Raw genomic sequence first — 19622 nt, forward strand, 5'->3', positions numbered from 1 at the left:
GTGTACTTCGAACTCAGTTATTACTGGTATGACTCATGCATTTTTCGAATTCAGTTTATGTATTGACGCAACGAAATACCACATAAGCTGATATTTCAACCATTTAATGATTAGAGTTAAAGAATAATGTCATTTTTATTTCAAATTGTCGTTTAATTTTTATTATGTGTACCTTGTGGGCTGAATTGCTAATATAGTTTCTTAAATTTATATCAATTAATGTTACTTACTTATCAGCCAACTAACAAACAAACAAACAAGAAGGAAACGGATACTTTCGTAAACATTGCATTTATCACCCAAACCTTTCGCTTTTAACAGACGTGTATATAACATGAGCATGGCTCATTAATGTCTTGCCACTTTTAAATCTCGGTACAAATTTGTTCTTCGTGTGTAAATTACCTATTTGTTGGCTCGTGTGACCTGTGATTTTACGAGGAAGTAAATACTAGGCATTCTATCTAATTACAGGCCGTATATTTCTATTGTAAGATCGGAACTATGTGCGTACCTCCACTTGATGGCTCTAACTTCCTCCTCCGAGGTATGACGCCCTGGACCGAGACGTACGCTCGATGAGGTCAGGCAGCCGGACACACGACATTGTCGGGTTACACATCAGAACATTATCGAGTGAATATTATCTTCCACAGTGCAGGTAAACCGTGTTTAAAGCTTGTTTAGATAATGGCCTCATTGCATTGCAAGTATACACTATTTTTACATAATAGATTAAACCGCTCTTAATTCCATAATCTAAGAATTTTCAGGTTATATATTTTTGTCTATGATAGGTGTATGCTAAAAGTTACGTTTCATGCCATTGCAGTTGATTCATGTAGGCATGTCTTTATATAAATACTGTCTATACACCAGAGAACTCATTGAGGTATAACATTTGTAGAAGTAAGTACGGGCAGGATAAAAATTATAAAAATATTACACCGTATTTATAATTTACTATTATTATAACGTATTTACATTGTATCAATGTTATACTTATTTACATAGTATCAATGTTATATCGTTATAACAGTGTACCAATGTTATATCATAATATTTACATTGTAAAAATGTTATTATTAACATTGATATTGTATCAATGTTATGTCATGTTTTCAGTGTATCAATGTCATACAGGATCCTATTTACATTGTACCAATGGTATACCTTATTTGCATTGTAGCAATATTGTATCCTATTTACATTGTACCAATGGTATATTCTATTTACATTGTACCAATGGTATATCTTATTTGCATTATTGTATCCTATTTACATTGTACCAATGTACCAATGGTATATTCTATTTACATTGTACCAATGGTATATCTTATTTGCATTGTACCAAAGGTATATCCTATTTACATTGTACCAATATTGTATCCTATTTACATTGTACCAATGGTATATCTTATTTGCATTGTAGCAATATTGTATCCTATTTACATTGTACCAATGGTATATCCGGTATATCCTATTTGCATTGTAGCAATGGTATATCGTATTTCATTGTCCCAATGGTATATCCTATTTACATTGGACCAATGGTATATCCTATTTCATTGTTCCAATGGTATATCCTATTTACATTGTATCTATGGCAAATCGTTATTACAGTGTACCAATGGTATATCCTATTTAGATTGTACCAATGATATATCCTATTTACATTGTACCAATGGTATATTCTATTTACATTGTAGCAATGGTATATCTTATTTGCATTGTACCAAAGGTATATCCTATTTTCATTGTACCAATATTGTATCCTATTTACATTGTACCAATGGTATATATTATTTGCATTGTAGCAATATTGTATCCTATTTACATTGTACCAATGGTATATTCTATTTACATTGTAGCAATGGTATATCTTATTTGCATTGTACCAAAGGTATATCCTATTTACATTGTAGCAATGGTATATTCTATTTACATTGTACCAATGGTATATCTTATTTGCATTGTACCAAAGGTATATCCTATTTACATTGTAGCAATGGTATATCCTATTTACATTGTAGCAATGGTATATCGTATTTCATTGTACCAATGGTATATCCTATTTACATTGTATCTATGGTAAATCGTTATTACAGTGTACCAATGGTATATCCTATTTACATTGTACCAATGATATATCCTATTTACATTGTACCAATTTACATTGTACCAATGGTATATCCTATTTACATTGTACAAATGGTATATCCTATTTGCATTGTACCAATGGTATATCCTATTTACATTGTAGCAATGGTATATCCTATTTACATTGTAGCAATGGTATATCGTTATTACAGTGTACCAATGGTATATCCTATTTACATTGTACCAATGGTATATCCTATTTGCATTGTACCAAAGGTATATCCTATTTACATTGTACCAATATTGTATCCTATTTACATTGTACCAATGGTATATCCTATTTACATTGTAGCAATGGTATATCCTATTTGCATTGTACCAAAGGTATATCCTATTTACATTGTAGCAATGGTATATCCTATTTACATTGTAGCAATGGTATATCGTATTTACATTGTACCAATGGTATATCTTATTTACATTGTACCAAAGGTATATCCTATTTACATTGTCCCAATGGTATATCCTATTTACATTGTACCAATGGTATATCCTATTTACATTCTAGCAATGGTATATCCTATTTGCATTGTACCAAAGGTATATCCTATTTACATTGTACAAATGGTATATCCTATTTACATTCTAGCAATGGTATATCCTATTTGCATTGTACCAAAGGTATATCCTATTTACATTGCTACAATGTAAATAGGTTATACCATTGGTACAATGTAAATAGGATATACCATTGTCCCAATGGTATATCCTATTTACATTGTACCAATGGTATATCCTATTTACATTGTACCAAAGGTATATCTATTTACATTGTACCAATGGTATATCCTATTTACATTGTACCAATTGTATATCCTATTTACATTGGACCAATGATATATCCTATTTACCAATGGTATATCCTATGTACATTGTAGCAATGGTTTATCCTATTTACATTGTAGCAATGGTATATCCTATTTACATTGTAGCAATGGTTTATCCTATTTACATTGTAGCAATGGTATATTCTATTTACATTGTACCAATGGTATATCCTATTTACATTGTAGCAATGGTTTATCCTATTTACATTGTAGCAATGTTATATTCTATTTACATTGTACCAATGGTATATCCTATTTACATTGTACCAATATTGTATCCTATTTACATTGTACCAATGGTATATCCTATTTATATTGTACCAATGGTATATTCCATTTACATTGTAGCAATGGTATATCCTATTTACATTGTACCAATGGTATATCCTATTTACATTGTATCTATGGTATATCGTTATTTCAGTGTACCAATGGTATATCCTATTTACATTGTACCAATGGTATATCCTATTTACATTGTACCAATGGTATATCCTATTTACATTGTATCTATGGTATATCGTTATTTCAGTGTACCAATGGTATATCCTATTTACATTGTACCAATGGTATATCCTATTTACATTGTACCAATGGTATATCCTATTTACATTGTATCTATGGTATATCGTTATTTCAGTGTACCAATGGTATATCCTATTTACATTGTACCAATGGTATATCCTATTTACATTGTACCAATGGTATATCCTATTTACATTGTATCTATGGTATATCGTTATTTCAGTGTACCAATGGTATATCCTATTTACATTGTACCAATGGTATATCCTATTTACATTGTACCAATGGTATATCCTATTTACATTGTATCTATGGTATATCGTTATTTCAGTGTACCAATGGTATATCCTAATTTCATTGTACCAATGGTATATCCTATTTACATTGTACCAATGGTATATCCTATTTACATTGTATCTATGGTATATCGTTATTACAGTGTACCAATGGTATATCCTATTTACATTGTACCAATGGTATATCCTATTTACATTGTACCAATGGTATATCTTATTTACATTGTACCAATGATATATCCTATTTACATTGTACCAATTTACATTGTACCAATGGTATATCCTATTTACATTGTAGCAATGATATATTCTATTTACATTGTACCAATGGTATATCCTATTTACATTGTACCAATGGTATATCCTATTTACATTGTACCAATGGTATATCCTATTTACATTGTACCAATGGTAATATATCCTATTTACATTGTACCAATGGTATATCCTATTTACATTGTACCAATGTTGTATCATATTTACATTGTATCAATGGTATATCCTATTTACATTGTATCAATGGTATATCCTATTTACATTGTATCAATGTTGTATTCTATTTACATTGGTTCAATGTTGTGTCATATTTACATTGTATCAATGTTGTATCATATTTACATTCTATTAATCTTTATCATTTTTACATTCTATTGATGTTATACATTATATTCACATTATATCAATATGATCTCGTATATACATTGTACCAATGTTATATCGTCTTCACAAAAGTAAAACCAAAGAAATAGTGTTAATCTGATAATGTGTTTTTACATTCAATCAACTATATACCGTAATTTTATTCAACTTATCGTACACCCAATGCGTAATTTACATTGACATTCCATCAATATTACACAATATTTACAGTATAAACTACGGTAATGATCTTTTTGTATTAATAGTGCACTAATGCTGTACCATAATCCTATCTTATCTTAATGTTATCTAATTTTTTCTCTTATTTATTTATTGATATTTCACTAGTACCAGTGTTACCATTTTTATATTGCATTTATGATTTGTCTTTTTTACATTCAACTACTTTCATATAGATATTTGTTTCCGACATTTGATGATACAATCATAGAGGTTTAATATCATGCATACACGCATATCTAACATCTGAACATTTCACTTTAATTCACTTCATATCGCTACATGTATATAAGGTTCAGATCCAGGAAGTAAACTGTGTATTATTAGGTATGTCCCTGAATAACAATCTGACTATGTACAGACCGTACAATACTTTCTGCAGAATTGACTCTATATTTACATTTTATCAAATATGTATTATCTAAGCATTTTTCCTGCTATGTTTTGCAACGTAAGATACATACGTTATATAGTGACACCGATCCACTTTCGACCAAGAAATTTTGTCAGTGTTAAACTTCCCTTCATATTTACCACCCTCCAAAATTTCAATAGCCAGAACCTTCTGGTGGTGCTAAGCAATCATGTAAACAAATTGTCGAATCCTTGTGATGGTGTGCAAAAAAGTTCAACCTACAGCGTAAGGGCTCTTGCAAGCCACTGACCTAAAATTTATTTTAAGAGAGTAATATTTAGTTAATGTCTTGCTAGCGGAGATGGCTGTTGGATTGCTCTTATAAATAGCGGGGAACGAAATTGTCATTAACATCAATATATCAAAGGAAACGTTTACACCTGGAGTTAAAATATAGCGTTATTAAATTCACGAAGTTTGAATGCTAGACGTAAGAAAATCTTTTAAAAAATACGTAAATTAACAAAATCAACAACACTGGTTTGTCTATGCATTTACTACATAAATGAGTAGATAAAACACAATGATGTCATTGTGCAATCTATATAACAGAGTCTTGTTTACGGGACTTTCAAAGCATTGGAGCACAACAACTAGAATTAGCAGTTTCAAGCACTCCAGTAATATGCCCAGAGAATTACGTGGCCAATGGTCTCTTGTTTACGTCGTAACTATATCATATCGTGTTCGCATTTAGAGCTCCATTCCACATTTTTATTCATTATTTTTTTACTGTGTTTCCATTGTGCGTCTCACATGTTATGCTGTAGTGACATTGCATTGGTTTTACATTGTACAGTTCACCAATTATATACAGTTTTTATCTTCTACTTATGTTTTATTATTGTTCAGTTTCTAAAGGTTATATCGTACTTATATTTCTCTAACATTCACCTTTCTATGTCAGGGATAGAGAAAGGAATATATATATATGTTGCTTCCCACTGCATGTTGTGACAGGCGACTTAAGTGGTAACCCCCTGCAGAGTTGGCCTTGAGCGACCACAATACATCTACTTCATCCATTGTAACATTTAGGATCTATAAATGTTCTATCTTCTTTCCTACCTTTTTATTTTCTAGTCCCTGGAATGTTCTACATTAATAAACTTTTATTAAAATCATACGTATTTACATCTTGTCAACATTCCAATTGTGATTTTTTTGTGTTAGTTACATTGCATGTATTATATAACGTTATACTTTATAACGTTAACGTTATCGATGACTGACCTTTAAACGTATGCTTTCGATGTGAAAGTGTCATACAAATATGATGTTATATATAAATACTTAAAAGTATATCTAACGTCTAAATATTTCACTGATATTCACCGGCTATTTTTGATCATTGTGTTTGTGATTCAGAGTCGCTGATCCTATCTAGGAAGTAAACTGTGCAGGCCCGGGTAGTTTCCGGAATACCCCAGTGTATATGTACCTGTTGATGGAATTTTGTTTATCACAGACACACATCGACAGTCTGATACGCACAACATCCGGACATTTGAACAAAACCCTTCCTGTTCTGCTTAAACGTAAGTTACTAATGATATCAATCGACAGGGAAACATGTAAATATGTGCACTCTTCAAATGAAAAGTATGTACTGTATAACAGACAATTTTCAAGATGGTTCTATTTTTGACCGTCTGCGGAAAGGTGAGTTCACATATTCAACACTTCCATTAAAATGTATAGTGACTGATAATTAAAATGTTTCTTTGAAGAACAAAAAAGGTAAATCAAATCTGTCATACATCATGTTCCATTTTATTTCTTCTTTACAATCGATTAAAACCTTCGTGCAGAAATATTGCCGGTAATTGAACAATATGTATGTTACACCTTTCTTCTCTGAGCGCGAAAGCCATTTAGTTTGTTATACATTTTACGTGTAAATATTGAGTCATTATCAGATGTAGCTATGTTGTTGAAACAATGCTTATATTCATAACATATTGGCAACATTAAGATTATTTCATTTTATTTATCTTTTTAATTATTAAAACAATTGGATTGGACATGCTAAACATACGCTAGTTCTCCCCTTTATATGTGATATGTAATATAATAAACTGGTAACACAACGTCAACGAACAAGGAAATGTTGCGATAAAAACCGGGGTACGAAACCAGTTGTTTCGAAGTACTTGATTTGGCACATGTTGTGAAGTTTTCCGGTAAATCCGAGAGCGAATATAGATAATCAACGATTTAAGACACGTGATCATGTTGATATCAACAAACTGAAATATCATAGTTGGTTTTCTGGTTATGAAGATGACAGTACACGTTCTGCAACATAGACTGATTTATATAATGCAGAGAACCCTAGCTACGACGGATATCAGTCAACAAGTTGCATGGATCCCTGAGAATATCCTGATACAGAACGGGATCAAGAGTAAACTGCAGAAGTAGGAGAAGCTGGTATAATACTGATAAAAGAAAGTTAAAGGAAGTGAACATAAAATCTGCACGTTTTGGCTTAGAATTTGGTAGTGAAGGCCTATTATTTACTTATTATGTACATTTGTGGGGAAAAGGGTGTCTATTGTGTGTTGAGTTTCATACTATTTCCCAAACTACTTATGATATAGCGACAACACATCATAATCACTCTTGTTGACCGCGCACTTGGGGTCTGAAAGTGGGAAATACCTGGAGTAGCCGGAGAAAACCCACGTGGTCGGGAAGGTGACCACATACCTTTGCACGTCCGAATCGAACCCCGGCCGACTTGGTGAAAGGCAAGTGAGATATCCACCCGGTCACTCAGGAATTATTGGGTAGAAGTCAGATACCCAACTCTGCCCACCAGACCTATCTCTTTATGTCAGCTGTATACCTAGTAGTATTCTAGACAAAGAACGCTATGTTAAAGTTTAAAAAAAAAAAATGTACGTGCGTTCCACACACTGTCATCAAATTCAGACTTCGACACTTAATAACAAAACTTTTGTTTCAACAAGATATGTTGAAAGTCATATTCATGCTTACAAAACGAACGAATGTAATATTTAAAAAACCTCAAGGTATATAAAAAAAAAACATTGCATTTTATTAGTATTAAATGAATATATACATTTGATATAAAAAATATGAATAAAAGGAAACTAATAAAAACACCTGGTTTTCCTATTAGTATCAGTGTCAATGTTGTACTTCATCCTCATCTGGATTGCAGGTCTCTTTCAACAGACTAGAGTATCATATAGGGAAGAGTTAAGAACAGTCGAGTAGCGCAGTCGATAACGGACTCGTTTTTCACCGAGACGGCGAGAGTTCGACTATCCATTCACGTCGGTTGTCTCCAGCAGGTTCTCCTGTTTATCTCCATCAAGACCCCCTATAGGCTACACTATGTGCCAACAAGAGGGATTCATATAAGTACATAACACTTGTTTTATGAGTGTTGCTAAGTTATTTGATGTTACATTATAGCATACATTTACAAAATAGTTATTAACGATTCTACTTCAAATTCTATAACGTTTCAAAATATCAAAGCGGCAATTGCCCCAGTTGTAACACAAATTATTTTCGAAAAAAAAAATGATCACAATTTACCTTCGATGAGTGGATGACATCCATGTTGACAGGTTCAAACTGTCGCTTAGAAATGTAAAATCTATTTCAATCAAACTTTTAGACGAAAAGAATTATGGGTAAAATGTACCCCAGTATGATACATTCGGCTCCTATCCATACAAACCTAAGTAACATCCTTTTTGTCGAAGTAACACGGAAGGTTTTGTAAAAAAAAACCCATTAAAGTTTAGCGATGTATACTAAATAGACGAAAACAGATAGAGTTGTATGAATGGCTCTGACCTGGGTGTATTGTGATATTATCTTTACCAAGATGTGTGCTGATTTAGACCGAACACCGTCCGTCTCTCTCCCTTTTGTCATGACATGTAGTCTTGTTTTGCTTCATTTAATTTTTTTGTTTTGATTTTTAGGAATGTTAAACTCCTCAGCTGTATTGTTTAACTGACAATCGGATAAACCATGGCCGCCACAGCACAGATAAGTTGCCACGCCGGACATTTTGTGTTTACTTTCTTGCGTAAGTAAATTATTCTTTTAACTGATATATTATAGGTGTACAAAGTTGTCTATATCAGGAATCCTACAGCTTCAGAATATTTCGGACTGACATGCGTCCACACGATAGATACAACAGGCCTTCAACTCATGGTATAGCCACTCAAAGGTTCATCCCTCTGATAAGTCGCATTTTAAGAACCTTGTCAAACATCGGATTTAGATATGTTCTTTAGATATATTAAACTTTTGATTACTAAAATGGTATATAAAACTAACATTTTGTCAAATAATTATTATGAGGCATTACGGCAAATGTTAAAAAATACGGTTCATAGGCACAGTAACAGATCAATGTATTTTGCGACCAAACTGAGTACTACGAAGTGATATGTATTAACTTAAGTTCATTTATATGCCTAGGTCATCCGGAGCTTCATTTCTCTTTAACCAGCTGTAAAGCATGTCGGCCACACATACAGATGAATGTTGCCCTAGAAAACGTCTAAGATCGTAGTTAGGTTCCCCAGTAATGTATTCTAGTAGTTTGTCAACAAGAAAAGAAGTCTTAGTGACTTTGATTGATAAATGATCTTTACATGATATGCCATTACATAACATACTGTGGTATTATAAACGAGCTAGATATAATCTAAACGTTATACATGAAAAGCACTATAATATGTATAACATGACATTTATAACAACGCTAAATATTACTAAAAAAAAAAGTTCATATAAAATCAATTTATGCAGCATGGTCACACGGCCCTTGGTTTTACATTCAAATACCGTTTAAGTATGTGACCAGAACGTTTTACTATGAAATTTGTGGTTTTACAATGCAACAACCATCATGGTTTGAAGTTGGTTAACTGTTTTTTATGAAGACAGCGATCTGGATGCATATTATTGCCGACGAAATGGAAGATAACGGCAATATATCACATTTTAATAACTCAAGTACAAGTTCGTATATCAAATTACGTATCTTATTTCAGATGGTTAAATGAAGGAGGTTGATGATTTGGTTGACTTCACAATATGTGGGTGTGTGTGTGTGGGTGGGGGGGNGAAAATAGTGTGTAAAACTTTCAAACTGTAAACGACTTGTGGATTGGCTATGATCATCGACAGAAAACATTCTACACTCGTTTCTTCGTCCTTAAATCTGATAATTATGTAATACGAATAGCAGAAAGTTGAGAAGTGACTATCACAAATACAAACATACAATGCAATGATATTGAATTGTCTACATATTCTCATCAGTAGCCAGTCACCACAAGGCTGATAATAGGAATGACTCATATGGGCAGAAAAGACCCAGTCCTTTTATCTAGATGTAGTGTAAGCAAATATATCTCAAATTACCTTTTTTATAAACTGTATTATCATACATATATAATCCAAACAATATTTAAATGCATAACTTTTTTTTATGTTTTATGTATTAAATACACCACACAAATGCACCAATACAAATTATAAATAACCCTTAAAATTAAATGTGTATTTATGTTCACACATATGTACCATGTGATATTATCTGACCTCATTGTTTACTCCCGAAATTAGAAAGCATTGTTTTGATATTTACTCACGATATCGACATCAGTGACCTGGGATATTGTGTTTCTTTATCTAGTCATCAGCTGTCGTTGCTGATTGATATGTATCTAAATTACTACTTTTGTACAACTGCCAAGTTGTCATATGGGTGACAAGTTTAAGTTATTAAAATCGCGTTAATTGACACAGCAAAAATAAAGCATACTGTTGAATCGCAATCTCAAAATTACATGAATTGCATTCCATACTTTCACTTAGTAAACTACAACGCGAAAGTGCATCTTTTGTCTGCCTTTGACAGAGAAGGTAAGGTCAACGCATAGCGAAATAAGTGATATGATTTTGTAGTTAAAAGCAATGGAAAGGCGAATCAAACACTGGCCGTATTCCCTTTTAATTGCCAGATAGCATACTTATAGAGGGGTAAAAATAATGGTATTGCCTTCATTAGATCTAACATCATAATAGCAGTAATAAAAACTTGCATGACCAAAGTCAACTTACATGTGAAGCTTGCGCTTCTTGATCATCTTGGGTTACCAACGCTCGGCTACATTCGCATTAAAACTGTTAACGTAGGGAGTACCACAATCAGAGATAATATCGCGCCTATTTAGTCGTTTCCTTACCTATTACGCGATGCTCCACGGGGTGTCTCGTGTGCTCCACCCATTGGGAGAACTTGCGGCACAGAAAACAGATGTACAGAGTGATTGGTCCAATACGTCAGTGTAGATGGAACCATACGATTTCTATTTCCGCAGCTTTCAAACCAGCTAATCTGACCGTGAGAACGGTTAACACTGTATTGGTGTACAGGAAGAACATCTAGAGATTTACACAACAAGAGAGTTGTCATGTAGTGTTCTAATGTATTTATTATAATTACGCTCCTACATCTTGACATTCTCAACTTTGTAAGTATAACGTTTTCAATAATGTATACTTGATTATTTTCAATACTATGATAAATCAAATTTCCATTAAATTGAGCTTGTACCAATTTGTTCAATTCAATTTTAATCAACGGTGTCTTATAGTATGTTAAAGAAAACTTCTATAACGTCAGTCAACTACAAAATTAGATATTTGTCCATTTATGTGTTTCACCAATAACCTGCTTTTTGGTTTATCCAATCATGTAAACGACTACGTTAATACCACATACATAAGCTACTGATCGAGTTTCTATAAAACGATTTTTTATATAATGTCAGACTATTTCTTGTGATAGGAACTTCATATTATTTATATATTTCAACACAGCATGTAACACTTCCACATTTTTAAATATTTAGACAGAAACACCAAAGAGAAAAGTCATGACTTTGATGACGTATTGTTCTCTGTGACATAAAAAATATAACAATGAATGATATCATGCATGTCATGCATATCGAACATGCGCAATGGTATCATCCAATAAAGTAACAGACCCTGTATATGAAACGAGAGTTTTATTGTATGATTTGTTTGGAATGTCCTCTTTCGAGTTCGATTCATACAATACCTTTTGCTTTCTATTAAATGCTAGTTTAACAATTGGTAAGTGTGATCTCACTATTAAACCTACCTATATATTCGCAATCTTTCTGTGCAAACCTCTGTTGATTCTTACACACGAATACAGCGATCGCGTCGTATTTATTTACAAAGAAGTAATGTGTTGAATTGTGAGATTATGGATAGACATGCATGTGACGTGCCAGTTTCAATTCAAACATTAGTAATACAGGTAAGCTAGTCAATGTAAGAATGTATATACATGTAGCAGGGTTTATGTTCCTAATTTGATTGTAGTCAATTTGGTTTTTCAGTCGCACTTTGTGTCCTTAGTAATGGTGGAATTGCATTGAGTACGACCATACAAGCAACGAGGACTTCAGCATACCTGTCCAGTGGATACGCGACATCTGTAGTCGCATCTGATGTTTCTAGCTCGGACTTTCAATCAGTAGAATTGTCACCAACTCCAAACATATCGGATGACGAAACATCTACTGTCACTTCATCAACTTTAGATAGCAGCTCAGGTTCAGTACTGACGACTCCATCCGCTATAGTCGAAACAAGTGTGATTTTAGTTACGTCATTCAGCTTTAATTATACAGCCACCACCCCTACAGTAGGGACTCCAACGACTGATACGTTTATCAATAGAACTGATGTTACTTCCTATTTGTTTTCCACGTCATCTAACGACCTAACTAGCACAGCTGGTATATCCTCATCAATAGGTACTGCTTCTGCACAAACGTCAACCCCTATGGATCAGCTAAACAGTTCAATTATTTCAACCGATTTGGGTTCGGATTTGTCGTCTGCTATAAGTCCCTCTACAACTTACCTGGCCATTGAGTCATCTCTATACACGGAAACCCCGACTGTGACAGACTTGGTTCTAAGTAGTTCTAGGTCATTTGGGGACATAACGTCTGCGCCGTTCATGGTAACCTCTACGTCATTAGCTTCAGAGATGACGGAAAGTTCGCTGCAACCTTCAACGGTGATGAGCAATATAAGCTCTGTAGTAAACGAAATAACTGCTACATTGACCAGTACAACGACAGACGGAACTTTAACTAGCACATATACTCCTAGTTCGTTATCGCCAAGTTCAAGCCCGGAGTTCACCTCGTCATCTGAGGGATTATTTATCACTGCAACTACGCACGCTAATACACCTGTATATACCTCCACACAGCATGCTACTACGACCACTTCAGCATTTCTCAAGACGTCATCGGAAATCAGTCAAACGGAACATGTAACTTCTAGTTCTTACTCCTCTTACTCCGCATCGTCTTCGTCGGTGGTTATTGCTCCAACTAGCACTTCTGATGCTGGTTTAATGTCATCGACGATGTCTGTAACACCTGACCCTAATATCCTGGCAGAGTTGGACAATCTCCGAAGTAAAGTTCAAGGTTTGTGAATATTTATTATACATATCATATTATTATGATATTGCTAATGCTGTATAGTATACACGGTGAAATCTGTTTAAGTTTAAAACAGGTTTTATGGACCGTCACCTGGGATTATCGTGCATTTAACTTCCGTTTTGGTGTTAGTATGCTGTAAACCATAATACAGTTTTACCTGTGCAAGGTTTATATGTACAAATACAGGTGTGTACGGAGACACAGGTATGAAACATTATCTACAACGTCAACACTTGGTTTATGTCAGCTGTCCTGACCCATTTATAAGAATTTATTAAATAAGCCCCAACGAGGTCTGCCTGTTCACCAACTACACCTATCATATACCGCTTGTTTACCTGTGTCTATTTATATGTTGATACTAAGCATGTAAGTGGATTCGTCCTTTTGTTAACATTAAGGTCGAAGGCGTCGTAACCGCCTTAAAATGACATAGCAATTCGAGGTGAATATAGCATGAAATTGTTCTATAATAGAACACGTTTATCGCGCTGTCATCCGTGCTGATTATATCTGTATGATTATCTTTATCATGACTTTTTTGTATACAAAATCAATTTACCACAAACATAATAATCATTTTGATAACATATTCATTGTATATAACGTGTATACAAATTATTACTGTTAATATAATATTAACAACTATATCTTATCTAAAATCGAGCAAACAAGGTTATTATTTTCAGAAAACATAACGTGAATTGAAAAATATAATTAAAGATAGCATGGATTTAAACGATTGATATCGTTATGTTATTTAACTCTATAAATACTAATAAATAGGATCGTAAATTTTCAGAATTAGAAGCCACCAATAGTGGGTTGCAGACAGCGACTATTGTGCTGGCCATAGTTATCGTGTTGATAATATTGGCGGTCATTGGACTTGTGTATCTACGTCGACGGTAGGTATTAAAGTGAAAGTATAGTGAGTGGTCAAAATATTTAGTCAAAGTCTGCAGTCACACTATATAGTATAGTCTGTAGCCACTACGTTTAGTCATCGTATGTAGTATTAGTATATAGTCACATTCTGTAGTTATAGTATATAGTCACATTCTGTAGTTATAGTATTTAGTCACATTCTGTAGTTATGGTATATAGTCACAATCTGTAGTTATAGTATATAGTCACATTCTGTAGTGATAGTATGTAGTCACAATCTGTAGTGATAGTATATAGTCACAATCTGTAGTTATAGTATATAGTCACAATCTGTGGTTATAGTAAATAGTCACATTCTGTAGTTATAGTATATAGTCACAATCTGTAGTTATAATATATAGTCACAATCTGTAGTTAGAGTATATAGTCACAATCTTTAGTTATAGTATATAGTCCCAATCTGTAGTTATAGTATCTAGCCACATTCTGTAGTTATAGAATATAGTCACAATCTGTAATTATAGTATATAGTCCTAATCTGTAGTTATAGTATGTGGTCACAATCTGTAGTTATATTATATAGTCACATTCTGTAGTTTTAGTATATAGTCACAATTTGTAGTTATAGTATATAGTAACAATCTGTAGTTATAGTATCTAGCCACATTCTGTAGTTATAGTATTTAGTCACATTCTGTAGTGATAGTATTTAGTCACATTCTGTAGTTATAGTATATAGTCACAATCTGTAGTGATAGTATATAGTCACAATCTGCAGTTATAGTATATAGTCACATTCAGTAGTTATAGTATATAGTCACAATCTGTAGTTATAGTATATAGTCACATTCTTTAGCTGTAATATGTAATCATGTTATCCTGTCACAATGTGTCGTCATAGTATGTTGTAATAGGCTGTAAAATATACTGAAGTCAGTCACAATCATGTATTAATTCTGTAGTCAAAGCATAAAATCTGTCATTAGTTATTGTCTATTTGTATACATTAGGCGAGAAAATTGATAGGATTTTTCATGATACACGATACCTGTTATTCATTACATTTGGAAACAGATGTTGAGACCTTCCCTACAATTAGCTGCGTTTTAAAGTAAAGCCATACTTAAGATCTACCCCAATCAATTATATATGTGATGTATATCGAAATATATGTCAACATGGTATTCTTGTTATGATTCTCAACATTTTAGTGACTTCCCACTGTTTACCTTTAATTGCTCAAATTTATATAAGACAGTATATTGACTCATTCTTCAACATAATAAATTGATTCATTTATCTTTGTTTGCAATACACTCTTTCTCTGGATTATCTTCATTTTGAACATATATTTCTGCCCGAAGTCATCTTTGAGATTTATGTTTGTTTGAGATATACTCCTGTGCATTTTCGTTATTGAGGATTCACTCCTTTCGTAATTGATTACGTAATATCAATATCGATTCCTGTTTAATTGTTTTTTTCCTTTAAATACATTTATGTTTTGATTCTGTTCTATAACTTAGTACGAACGGAATATCATCTGATATCTTAGAATATTTAATGGGTTGTAATGTTTGTAGGCGAATGGCCAAGCGGAAAAAGAACAGATTTGCCGGGATTGATGCTGACCTCACCACGCCTGTGGTAATTTTTTTTTTTATTAAAGCAGTGAATAGTTAAGTGCAAGCAGAAACGTTAAATTATACATGAATTGTTCTCCAGTTAGTTATGCTTATTTAAATAGAATCCTTGATGAGATTTCCTCTGATGGCGCATAAAAACAATAACTTTGATTTCGTTCGGTTGTCAACTAGCTAGTCTTTTGCCTGTACCACCAATGCAATGCTTGCTTTGTTCGTAATGTGTGATATACTGTTTGCAATTACAGATCCAACGTCCCAAGCTGGCTTTTGGTCAAAGCGGGCATGCAGACATATTTGGTGGGAGAATCAGCACGGCAACATTAGATGGCAGTGAAGAAATGTCGACGTTAGGGACGTTTTCTACCCTGCCTAAATCAACTGCAGTATGCAACAATAATATGGATACCCCTTCGTAGTTCGTCTATGTTAATGCACACGAAGTGAAAGTTGCAGAAATAGGCGGAGCCACTGACTAAGAAAATACAACGTCCTGTGGTCAAATAGGAATGCTGTGTATATTTCGCCGTTTGCCCACAGCCTCGTGTTCAATAACTTTAATAACGAAAGTAGACAAAGGTCCCCATTACGTTTGCTATGTTACCTATGTGCTTTGTGATGCAAGCTTGTCCCTGACACTACCTACATGCATTCCCTGTTGTGTTCTACAGATCCTGGATTCATCAGTGCTTGAGGAATGGTTCATCAGGTAGATAGCAATTTGTGATGACTGTGGATGAAAACCATGTAATATGATTATTAAATAGACAGTTATATAGACTGCTTAGGTATACGGTACTATTATTTTCTCGTGTAGAGATAAGGTACTTACTATACAGTCGGTACATTCTCGTCATGATATGGAGAAAAGGTTCCAACTGCATGAACAGTCTCTCCGTGAGGTACTTACTGTACCATAAGTTTCTCTTCGTGTAGAGATAATGTACTGTACCAATAGATTCTATTGGCACAGTACATTATCTCTACACGAAGAGAATCTATTGGCACAGTACATTATCTCTACACGAAGATAATCTATTGGTACAGTACATTATCTCAACACGAAGAGAATCTATTGGTACAGTACATTATCTTTACACGAAGAGAATCTAGTGGTACAGTACATTATCTCTACACAAAGAGAATCTATTGGCACGGTACATTATCTCTACACGAAGAGAATCCATTGGTACTGTACATTATCTCTACACGAAGAGAAACTTATGGTACAGTAAGTTTCTCTTCGTGTAGAGATAATGTACTGTACCAATAGATTATCTTCGTGTAGAGATAATGTACTGTTCCAATAGATTCTCTTCGTGTAAAGATAATGTACTGTACCAATAGATTCTCTTCGTGTAGAGATAATGTACTGTGCCAATAGATTCTCTTTGTGTAGAGATAATGTACTGTACCAATAGATTCTCTTCGTGTAAAGATAATGTACTGTACCAATAGATTCTCGTCATTTGGAGATAAGGCACGGCGCCATTAGATTCTCGTCACGTGAGGAAACACATTAAAATAATATTCTAACAACTTACTTTGTAGTAGATCTGAGTTGTACATCATGCTAATTTGGTCATTGCATGGAATTAATAAATGTGTAAACAGTACTGTCAGTGTGCTCACAAAATGGGTTAGTGCATTATTTACAATTGAAGTAGGTAGCTCACATTTGTAAAGGAGAGCTGCTCAATATTGATTAAGTTTTAAAAAGAGGGGCGTTTAAAAAGCTTAGCATTGTACATACAATTATAGTTAGGTTGATATTTATATATTACGTGAGTTCATGTGAAAACAGTCCAATCAAACATTAAACCGATAGGTTCAACTAATAGGCAATGAGATTTCTTTGGTCTTGCATTGTACCGTATACAAGGTAATTGTCGCTAGTGCCTAATTTTCACTCTATTCAACTTTCCTGTTTTACACTATTGAATGATCCGCTGGTAGGTAATCAAACAAGGAAAGGTTGATATACCAACGGGCATTCTTATACAAGAGTTTTATCATCACAATTCAACTTATTTAGAAATAGCCTAACGTTACTAATTACATCTTTTACAAATTTCAATTTCGTGGATTATGTGTATTCAAATTACTTATATTGCTTCATGAATGACAATTCTGTTACTAACAGGTTCTGGAAAACCACATCCAGACACTCATCAAAACTAGTCACTAGCCTCAATTAAATCTCAAGCACGTGTGGAGTCCTGTTATGGATTAATATATATTGATTATTTTCAGTTATACAAGAAGTAACTCAATACTTCGGTTTTTATATCTGAGTTGTGATCATGCCGTTTAAATTGAACTAAAAGCCCATTTGTTTGCTTGATTATCTTAAATATAAAATATTCCGGAATTTTTCAAACAGTATTGATGTAGGAAGTATGTATCTAAAGATAAACACAGACACAGCTGTTCATCAGGACCACAACATATTTACTGTAAAATCAATAACAAACATCTCATTAGCAAATTCGTGTATCCATATGATTCAATATGAGTACAATTCACCGTGTATATGAACTATCAAGGAAGTTTTTTCAAGTTTGAAAACAAATATTTTCGTTCCTACTATTTGTTATCATTTGAAAAGACCTAAAAACATTTTTGTGCACAATACCATATTCAAAATATCGTGATACAGTGATAACGAATGTTTTAGTTTATATTTTCTCAGGATATCTGGTATAAAGTAAGGATTTTAACGTGTGTAGTAAAGAAAACAGTTGAGGAGGTACACACCCGGAGGTGAAACATTTATAAACCCAAATACCGTATAAAAGGTCATTTTTGCGATGGAATACTTTTCGTGGTATGTGGAATCAGTCACTGAATTAATTCAGTCAGAGAAACATATCATTTACTCACATAAGGATTGAACCGAGCGTGAACATTGCAAAAGTGCCATATAATCCTTAGTTTTACTTTTTATATTTTACGTTTTTATTGACCTTACAAAGATATCCACTTATATTTTCGATATCGAAAGGCCTTTGTCGTCAGTGTAAACGAAATTCTCGGAACAGCCTTACTTCACCAAAGTGTTTATCGAGCCTGGCTAAGAAACTTCAAAATGACGCTGATCCAATTTCGTTTATAGCACTATGAACGCAATGTCTTATGGTAATGCTTATAGAAGAACTTGCAGTGGAAATGTAAATATTCCAAGTAACGTAATGAGCAATTCATTCCGTTCAGTAAAAGGGTTGTTATATCCTTCGAAATAAACTGCATGTTTTTTTCTGTACTGCTCTTGTACTAAAGTTAAGTTTAAGATGATGTATCCTCCACTTTAACCTGTGAGTGTTGGGGATTAAATAAGTTTGAGTCAACAACGCCAGAATCCGTAACGAGCTATAACTACACAGGTTATATTAAGCTTAGCTATTGGTAATAACCTGCCG

General features: G+C 33.5%; 1 protein-coding gene across 3 annotated transcripts; it reads left to right on the plus strand.

Annotated features, from left to right (window-relative positions):
* The first annotated feature begins 444 nt into the window (after nt 1-444).
* LOC110448840 (mucin-5AC-like) lies at nt 445-17146 on the plus strand. Of its 3 annotated transcripts, none has more exons than XM_021495303.1 (7): nt 445-661; nt 6471-6640; nt 9071-9177; nt 12545-13654; nt 14475-14580; nt 16144-16207; nt 16452-17146. In XM_021495303.1, the coding sequence occupies exons 3-7, from the start codon at nt 9120-9122 to the stop codon at nt 16620-16622; spliced, it is 1509 nt and encodes a 502-aa protein (XP_021350978.1). In that variant the 5' UTR covers nt 445-661; nt 6471-6640; nt 9071-9119; the 3' UTR covers nt 16623-17146. The 3 variants fall into 3 exon arrangements, with proteins under 3 accessions (XP_021350978.1, XP_021350979.1, XP_021350981.1); XM_021495304.1 differs by having other exon boundaries at nt 6571-6640; XM_021495306.1 differs by lacking the exons at nt 445-661; nt 6471-6640 and adding an exon at nt 6663-6764.
* The last annotated feature ends 2476 nt before the right edge of the window (nt 17147-19622 follow it).

This window comes from Mizuhopecten yessoensis, unplaced genomic scaffold (assembly GCF_002113885.1).
Source record: "Mizuhopecten yessoensis strain PY_sf001 unplaced genomic scaffold, ASM211388v2 scaffold4359, whole genome shotgun sequence".
Taxonomy (NCBI): domain Eukaryota; kingdom Metazoa; phylum Mollusca; class Bivalvia; order Pectinida; family Pectinidae; genus Mizuhopecten; species Mizuhopecten yessoensis.

Excerpts from the sequence above, each read along its gene's own strand:
- LOC110448840 (XM_021495303.1), top strand. The coding sequence starts at position 9,120 with ATGGCCGCCACAGCACAGATAAGTTGCCACGCCGGACATTTTGTGTTT. Across the intron at positions 9,178-12,544 it reads TTTTGTGTTTACTTTCTTGC|TCGCACTTTGTGTCCTTAGT; the intron begins GTAAGTAAATTA and ends TTGGTTTTTCAG. Across the intron at positions 13,655-14,474 it reads TCTCCGAAGTAAAGTTCAAG|AATTAGAAGCCACCAATAGT; the intron begins GTTTGTGAATAT and ends GTAAATTTTCAG.